Raw genomic sequence first — 9373 nt, 5'->3', positions numbered from 1 at the left:
GGAAACCAGGTGAGGCGGACTGTACATACATGTACCCAGGGGTGCCAGCTTGAAAACGGAATATGGCTGCCTGCCTGAACATCGGGGAGGGAGTTAGGGTGTGGGGGGTGGGTGTGTTTTTTTTGTTTTGTTTTTTTGTTTTTGTTTGACCGTGCTCTCTGTCTCTCTCTCTCTCATTGTTGTGTGTGTGTGTGTGAGAGAGAGAGAGAGAGAGAGAGAGAGAGAGAATGTTATCTGATTCGATTTTATTTGAAATTGTTTTATTGCATTGTATTTCATTTCATTTTGTTAGTTTTTTTCTTTATTTTAGTTCTTTTTACTCGATTTGATTTGATTGTATCTTATTGTATCTTATTTCAACCCCTCCCCCACCCCCCACCCCCCACTCCCACTGCCCCACCTTTTTTTCATTTTTTTTTTTCATTTCATTTCAGTCATTCTATTTTTATTCTGTCTTATCCTATTGTCTATTCTCTTCTTTTTTTTTTCTCCAGTGTCGGTGTCTGTGCATGTATGGGGTGGGGGAGGGTTGGGGTGTGTGTGGGGGGGGGTGCATGTAGGTTCACTGAGCGTGGCCTATTTTCGTTCATGTTTAGTTTTGTGTGCTTTCTTTTTCTTTTTTTTTCTTCTTCTTCTTTTTTTTTTTAGAATTCAGTCATTTTACCCCCGAAAACGGAGTGTGGCTGCATACATGGCGGGGTTAAAAAAAAAACAAAACGGTCATACACACGTAAAAGCCCACTATTGTTCACAGTCATACGAGTCGAATGAACGTGGGAGCTGTAGCCCACGAACGAAGAAGAAGAAGAAGAAAGGGAGGAGGAGGAAGAAGAAGAAGAAAGGGAGGAGGAGGAGGAAGAAGAAGAAAGGGAGGAGGAAGAAGAAGAAGAAAGGGAGGAAGAGGAAGAAGAAGAAGAAGAAAGGGAGGAGGAGGAGGAAGAAGAAGAAGAAAGGGAGGAGGAAGAAGAAGAAGAAGAAGAAAGGGAGGAGGAAGAAGAAGAAGAAAGTGAGGAAGAGGAAGAAGAAGAAAGTGAGGAAGAGGAAGAAAGTGAGGAAGAAGAAGAAGAAAGGGAGGAAGAGGAAGAAGAAGAAAGGGAGGAAGAAAGGAAGAAGAAGAAAGGGAGGAGGACGAAGGAGGAGGAAGAAGAAGAAGAAGAAAGCGAGGAGGAGGAGGAAGAAGAAGAAAGTGAGGAAGAGGAAGAAAGTGAGGAAGAGGAAGAAGAAGAAAGGGAGGAAGAGGAAGAAGAAGAAAGGGAGGAGGAGGAGGAAGAAGAAGAAAGTGTGAGGAAGAAGAAGAAGAAAGGGAGGAAGAAGAAGAAGAAGAAGAAGAAGAAAGGGAGGAGGAGGAAGAAGAAGAAGAAAGAGAGGAAGAAGAAGAAGAAGAAAGGGAGGAGGAGGAAGAAGAAGAAAGGGAGGAGGAAGAAGAAAGGGAGGAGGAGGAAGAAGAAGAAGAAGAAAGGGAGGAGGAGGAAGAAGAAGAAAGGGAGGAGGAGGAAGAAGAAGAAGAAAGGGAGGAGGAGGAAGAAGAAGAAGAAGAAGAAGAAGAAGAAAGTGAGGAAGAGGAAGAAGAACAAGAAGAAGAAGAAGAAAGGGAGGAGAAAGAAGAAGAAGAAGAAGAAAGGGAGGAAGAAGAAGAAGTAGTAGTAGTAGTAGTAGTAGTAGTAGTAGAAGAAGTAATTCAGTCATTTGCCTTTTACGTACTCCACACCTTCAGTCATTTGCCTTTGACGTACTCCACACCTCCAGTCATTAGCCTTTTACGTACTCCACACCTCCAGTCATTTGCCTTTTACGTACTCCACTCCTCCAGTCATTTGCCTTTTACGTACTTCACACCTTCAGTCATTTGGCTTTTACGTACTCCACACCTCCAGTCATTAGCCTTTTACGTACTCCACACCTCCAGTCATTAGCCTTTTACGTACTCCACACCTTCAGTCATTTGCCTTTTACGTACTCCACACCTTCAGTCATTTGCCTTTTACGTACTCCACACCTTCAGTCATTTGCCTTTGACGTACTCCACACCTCCAGTCATTAGCCTTTTACGTACTCCACACCACACCTCCAGTCATTAGCCTTTTACGTATCGTTTCCTTGACTCAACACCTCCTCTACAGTGAAACTGAAACTGAGACATTCTTTGGTTGATTATTATTATTATTATTATTATTATTATTATTATTTTATTCTGTTTCTTTAATTGACAACATCGTTTTCTCCCTTCCAGTGGTGTGTGAACGGGAGGTGTGTTTTAGACCCTGCTGCTCCAGTAGCTGATGGTAAGACACGGCGTGTGTGTGTGTGTGTGTGTGTGTGTGTGTGTGTGTGTGTGTGAGTGTGTGTGTGTGTGTTCGTGTGTGTGTGTGTGTGTGTGTGTGTGTGTGTGTGTGTGTGTGTGTGTGTGTGTGTGTGTGTGTGTGTGTGAGTGTGTTCTTGTTTGTGTGCGTGTTTATGTGTTCGTGTGTGTGTGTGTGTGTGTGTGTGTGTTTGTTCGTGTGTGTTCGTGTGTGTGTGTTTGTTTGTTTGTTTGTGCGCGTGCACGTGTGTTTGTGTGTGTCTTTGAGTGAGTTAGTAAGTGTGTATATGCATGTGCGTGCATGTTTGCGAATGCGTGCATGCTTGCGTTTATGTGTGTGTGTGTGTGTGTGTGTTTGCGCTGTGTTTATGCTTCTGTCTTTTGTAATAAATAATGATTATGTTATCGTGTCGAACAGAATAACAGCGGTCTTTTTTTCTTTCTTTTTTTTTGTCTTTTTTACTCACTTGTGCAAACAAAGTGAGTCTATGTAATAAACCGGTGTTTGTGTGTCTGTGTCCGTGGTAACTTTTAACATTGTCATTTTCTCTGGAATTACTTTGTCAGTTGACAGCAAATTTTTGGCATGAAAATAGGAAAACCGTTCAGTTTCTTTGTTTCTTTTGTAATATTATTGTTTGTTGTTGTTGTTGTTGCTATCGTTGCTGCTGTTATTTTTGTTGCTATTGTTGTTGTCGTTGTCGCTATGCTGTTGCTGTTGCTGTTGCTGCTGATGATGATGATGATGATGATTCTTCGTGATTGTTGATTCGGTCCCATGATATATTTTTTTCTGGACACGTCTTACCACGATCATCATCACCACCACCACCACCACCACCGTTGCCTTCCACCCCCACCCCCACCCCCACCCTCACCCTCCACAACGTTCCCACAGACAGTTGCGTGTTCGGAGACAGCGCAGACACAATTAATGGCAAAGACTGCCGGACACTGATCAGTGAGTTCCCAGGCTATTGCTACCAGGAGACTGTGCGTTCCAGATGTTGCGGTTCCTGCAGAAACAACCTTCGCCTGGTCACTGGTCAGTTCAGTTCAGTTCAGTCAGACTGTGTGTGTTGTGTTGTGTATGTTGTGTTGTGTGTGTGTTGTGTTGTGTTGTGTTGTGTGTGTGTGTTCTGTTGTGTGCTGTGTGTGTGTGCGTGTGTGTGCCCGTGTGTGTGTGTGCGTGCGTGCGTGTGTGTGTGTGTGTGTGTGTGTGTGTGTGTGTGCGTGCGTGTGTGTGTGTGCATGTGCGTGTGTGTGTGTGTGTTGGGGGGAAGAGGTGTGGAGGAGGGGGGGTTCTGGGTGTGTATGCTTGGATGGGTGTTGTGTTGGTGTAATTTTCTGCATTCTTGAAAGTGCAAGCGTTAAATGAATTATGTTGACTTTGTGTTTGTGTGTGTGTGTCCGTGTGTGTGTGTGTTTGTGCGCGCGCGTGCGTGTGTGTGTGTGGGTGTGTCCGTGTGTGTATGTGTGTGTGTGTGTGTGGTTCCACGCACACACACACACACACACGCACACACACACACAGGCTGTGACTACGGCGACAAAGCGACGGGCTGTGGGAGCAGAAACTGTGCCTCCGGTATTGTCAACCAGCTGCAGTTATGTTGCGGTACCTGCAACTACGGCACCCCCTACACCACCACCCCCGCGTCCACCATCGCACCAGGTTTGGTTATGGTTATTTACTGTGTGTTGTTACGTTCTCTTAGTCTTAACTTTTTTTTAAAATTATTATTATTATTATTATTATTTATTCCATTTTGATAGGTTTAACATTTTAACAACAACACCAGCAACATCTTATCGGACATTTAGAAATAAAGAAAGAAAGAAAAAAGAACATATATAAAAAATTAAAAAAAAGAAACCCATGGATTAAACAGACTTACTGTCTCTTAATTTGTTGTCACGTTAGATTTCTCCGGTATGATTTTCGAGCTGCTTTCCCCCACATCCACCCACCCCCCGAACCCCCCACCCACCCCGTCAGCACTCCTCCCCCCCCCTTCCTGGTCTTTGCAAAGTCCCGTCACTACAGTAGCAGCGCATCCCATTCTGTTTCTTCTTCTCTCTGCAAGCGAATTTGTTTTACTGTCAAAGTGAATTTTTCTACAGGTGTTTTTTTCAGTGACATCCTCTTCTTCTTCTTCTTCTGCTTCTGCTTCTTCTTCTGCTGCTGCTGCTACAACTACTACTGCTGCTACTGCTGCTACTGATGCTACTGCTGATGCTGCTACTGCTACTACTGATGCTGCTGCTGCTGCTACTGCTACTACTGATGCTGCTACTGCTGCTGTTGCTACTGCTGCTGCTGCTACTGCTGTTGCTACTGCTACTACTGATGCTGCTACTGCTACTGTTATTGCTGCTGCTACTGCTACTGCTGCTGCTACTGCTACTTCTCGTTTGAATAAAACAATGAGCTAGGAAATCGTTCTTTCTTTCTTCTCTTTCTTTCTTTCTTTCTTTCTTTAGTCCTGTCTCTCTTTTTTTCTTCATCCCCCCCCCCTCCTCTTCACAAACCCATGAGATACCCTTCCTTTTCAACTGTATATATAAAAAAAAATTTTTTTTAAAAGAAGAAACAATCTGATTGGTTGACCGTTTGATGACAGTTAATCTGTAAGTCTGTCTGTCTCTCTGTCTGTGTGTCAGCCTTCTGCATGGACAGGCAAGGGAACTGTCCCGACCTCGTTGCCCAGCAACCGCAGCGGTGCTATGACGTCACCTTCCGCTCCAGCTGCTGTCCGTCCTGCCGACGCATCGCTTTCGGTGCCAGAGGTCAGTGCTTCCGGGTCACCATCAGTCAGCTTCATTTGTAATGTTTAACTCACTCAGTACGGCCAGTCCCCTCTTCTCCTCTACACAGACCCCTCGGATGTCCAGTGGGTGTCTGAATGACCCAACCTTTAGCTTCCGCTTCCGTCGTCAGAATTGTGGTTTTCTTTGTCAACATCCACGTCTTCAGTTTTAGAGCCTTCCGCTTGCAATATTTTGATGATGGTAATTGGAGTGAAACGCAGTTAACGTCGTCTCTTTCGCCGTTCGTATGGAAAGAGTTAACTCTGTTTTTGTCTCAACAGATTTCTCTGTGTGAAATTCGGGCTGCTCTTTCCCCAGGGAGAGCGCGTCACCACATTGACAACGCCCCCCATTTTTTTTTTTTTTTTTCTGCCTGCAATTTTATTTGTTTTCCTTTCTAAGTCAATTTGCCTACAGGAGGGATGAAAGCAATACATTATTATGATGGAATAGGATGCTGTACAAAAAAAAAAAAAGAAAAAAAAGAAAAATGAAATAAAATAAAAAGATCATTGTATATCTATGATTGTGGTTATCATATATGTGGTTTACTTCGAGTAAACACTTCAGCCTTAATTTATCCCTTTTATGTATAAGGAAAAGAATTGATAGTGATTCCCGTGCATTGCTTTAATACTTCTTTTTTTATATGGATACTTATATAGCGCCTGTTCTCGGTCGGAGACCAAGCTCTAAGGGCTTTACAAATACGGGGTCATTTGCACAACAGGCTGCCTACCTGGGTAGAGCCGACTGACGGCTGCCACTGGGCGCTCATCATTCGTTTCCTTTTGTCATTCAATCAGATTTCAGGCACGCACGCATACACACTCAGACAAACATGTAACATTTTAAGTGTACTACCGTTTTGTTTATTTACTCCGCCGTGTAGGCAGCCATACTCCGTTTTCGGGGGTGTTGCATCCTGGGTATGTTCTTGCTTCCATAACCCACCGAACACTGACATTGATTACAGGATCCTTAAAGTGCGTATTTTATTTTCTGTGTGCGTATACACACGAAGGGGGTTCAGGCACTAGCAGGTCTTCACATATGTTGACCTGGAAGATCGGAAAAATCTCCACCCTTTACCCACCAGGCGCCGTCGCCTACCCTACCCCACCCTGCCCCACGCTAACCCTACCCCACCCTGCCCCACCCTTACCCTACCCTACCCTACCCCACCCCACCCTAACCCTACCCCCACCCTACCCCATCCCACCCCACCCTAACCCTACCCCCACCCTACCCCATCCCACCCCACCCTAACCCTACCCCACCCTACCCTAACCCTACCCTACCCTACCCACCCCACCCTACCCCTACCCCTACCCCACCCCACCCCATCCTAACCCTACCCCAACCCCTACCCCTACCCCACCCCATCCCATCCTAACCCTACCTCACCCCACACCCCACCCCATCCTAACCCTACCCTACTCCACTCCACTCCACCCTACCCTAACCCTACCCTACCCTACCCTACCCTACCCACCCCACCCTAACCCTAACCCTACCCCACCCTACCCTAACCCTACCCTACCCTACCCTACCCACCCCACCCCACCCTAACCCTACCCTACCCTACCCCATCCCACCCCACCCTAACCCTACCCCCACCCTACCCTAACCCTACCCTACCCTAACCCTACCCTACCCTACCCTACCCTACCAACCCCACCCTAACCCTACCCCTACCCCCCCACCCCATCCTAACCCTACCCCAACCCCTACCCCACTCCACCCCACCCCATCCCATCCTAACCCTACCCCACCCCCCACCCCACCCCAACCTTAACCCTACCCTACCCCACCCCCACCCTAACCCTATACCCTATCTTCACAAGAACTCCGGAGTGTTCAAGGTTACAGTGTCGTCGTGATGTTGATGTTGATGTTGATGTTGATGATGGTGGTGGTGGTGGTGGTGCCTGCAGGTTGTGAGTACGGTGACCGGGACCCAGGACAGTGCGCCGCCACTCTCTCAGGAGCAGACTCGGAGGACGCCGCCTCCGCTTGCCGCCGGCTGCAGTCGTTGTGCTGCCAGACATGCAGCGGTGGTGATGGCCCACCGTCGTCCGCAGCGGCTGCTGTCTGGAGGAGCAGCAGCAGCAGCAGCATCATCACTGCCACCACCACCACCACCACCATCAGCAGCAGCTTCATCAGCATGGGCAGTATCCGAGTCCTTTTCTTAGTGCTCTTTCGTCAGTCTGTGATCTGTTGCTGTTGTGTGCTTGTGGCCTTAATGTTTTCGCGTTTTGAGGTGTAGGGTTTTTTTTGGGTTTTTTTCTTGTTTTTTTTTTTGTGTATGCGTGTGTGCGCAGGCGCACATATGCTTGTGTGGGTTGGGTGGTGGGATGGTAGTGGGAGAGGAGAGGATTTGAAAAAAAAAAAAAAAAAAAAAAAAAAAACTTTTATTTTTGAATGGCTTTTTGGTTTGTGATAAAACAAGAGAGAGAAAAATCCACTTGCAACTTTTAGGTTAGTGTTGGCACCGTGATTTAAACATTCTAAGCACGAAGGCCACCTCTGTGCATGCATATAATGTGTTGTAGAATTCTCTTTGTGAAATTCGAGCTGCTCTCTCGGGGACAGCTCATTGCTACACTGAGAGTGCCACCCTTTTTTTTTTCTTCTGCCTGCAATGTTATTTGTTTTCCTTTCTAAATAAATTTGTCTACAAAATTTGGCCAGAGACAATCCTTTTGTTGCCATGGGTTCTTTTACGTTCGCTTACGTGTGCATGCCTGCACAGGGGACCTCGGTTTATCGTCTCATCAGAATGACTAGTGTCTCTAGACCACCTCTCAAGGTCTAGCCGCTTGGAGGGGGAGAAAATACTGTGTGAATCGAAGCAGTGCGCTTAGATTCTATCGCTTCCTAGGCGGACGCGTTACCTTCAGCCCAACACTTTACCGTTCGGGACTACGCGAATATTTTCACTGTTTACGAATTGTTTTGTTTGGGGTTTTTTTTTGGTTAAAGAAAGAAAACAAAATCCTGTTGTATGTTTGTGTTGGCACCATAACCAAATCATGTACAAATGCAAATACAAATACAAATTATTCGCACGAAACCACTTCTGTGCGTGTATATAATTATTATACGTGACGACGAATATATTATTGGTTTGTGAGAGGGGGGGAAAAAAAGAAATCCACTTGAAAATTTGACGTCAGCTGGTCTTGACACCATGATAAAGTCATTCTGCTCACAAAAACCATCCCATGTATATAATGGTACAAGAATATGCATTTATCAGTATTATCAATGTATTGCCTTTTGGTTTGGGGGGTGGAAGAAAATCCAATTGTATGTTGAAAGTTATCCACGTATGGTATACCATGAGTAAATCTTCCTACTCAAAAAAACCTTTCGCGTAATTTGATTTCATGTTGAACATGACTCGGGGATATGTTTTGTGTTCTTACTATATCATTCAACATTGTGTTCATCATATATATATATATATATATATATATATATATATATATATATGAATTATGACAATCTAAACTGTGATACTAAAATACTTTGATTTCATGATAAAGTATCAGCGAGCAAATTCAAAAAACTTATTTTTCTAATGGATGAAAGAAAGGTAGCGCGCTTTTTTTTCTTTTTTTTTCTTTTTTTTACATAATTAATTGTAATTGTTTTAGTTTTTATTTCTTCTTCTTTTTTTCTTTTTTTTTTTTTATTAGAGACTTCACTTCACAAACATGTGGTAATGAGTTTTCTCAAATTAAATAAAGTTATTTCTATAAAGGTGAATTTTTTTCCATCTATGTATATACATAAAGGCTGTTTTTTTTAATTGCTTCTTTATATACAACCGGTTTTGATCATGATCATTTTCTGATCCGTTGGTCATTTTTACAGATCGTTAAATGGTAATCTCCGTTTTTATTTTTAGAGTAGGAATAATTCCCGAAAACATGTACTGTCTCTCTTTGTCAATTAAATGGCGATTTGTGTGTGTGTGTGTGTGTGTGTGTGTGTGTGTGTGGTGTGTGTGTGTGTGTGTGTGTGTGTTCTTTTTTATGCTCAGGTGGAAAAGATTTTGCAAATATTCAAAAGTCTTAAGAGTACTTGCACTGAAGTGCATGCAAAACTAATGTGTGTGTGTGTGTGTGTGTGTGTGTGCATGCCTCAATGTCTATGTGTGTGCATGCGAATGTGTATATCCGTGTGTGCGTGCTCTGTGTGGGTTTGTGTTCTTGTTTGCATGCGCGAAGGCGTGTGTGTGTGTGTGTGTTT

General features: G+C 44.4%; 1 protein-coding gene across 1 annotated transcript in view; it reads left to right on the top strand.

The window, feature by feature from the left end:
* LOC143301502 (metalloprotease mig-17-like) overlaps nt 1-7384 on the top strand; it is a 26858-nt gene extending 19474 nt beyond the window's left edge. Inside the window, exons 10-14 of the mRNA XM_076615827.1 lie at nt 2231-2282; nt 3198-3344; nt 3834-3974; nt 4964-5089; nt 7048-7384. Coding sequence (XP_076471942.1) covers nt 2231-2282; nt 3198-3344; nt 3834-3974; nt 4964-5089; nt 7048-7382 — 801 coding nt within the window. The 3' untranslated portion in view covers nt 7383-7384. The remainder of the gene's footprint in view (nt 1-2230; nt 2283-3197; nt 3345-3833; nt 3975-4963; nt 5090-7047) is intronic.
* Nucleotides 7385-9373: the final 1989 nt, after the last annotated feature.

The sequence above is a fragment of the Babylonia areolata genome, chromosome 27, assembly GCF_041734735.1.
Source record: "Babylonia areolata isolate BAREFJ2019XMU chromosome 27, ASM4173473v1, whole genome shotgun sequence".
NCBI classification, from domain to species: domain Eukaryota; kingdom Metazoa; phylum Mollusca; class Gastropoda; order Neogastropoda; family Buccinidae; genus Babylonia; species Babylonia areolata.
The sequence above is the reverse complement of the archived record's forward strand: the minus strand, read 5'-3'. Positions and strand labels throughout refer to the sequence as shown.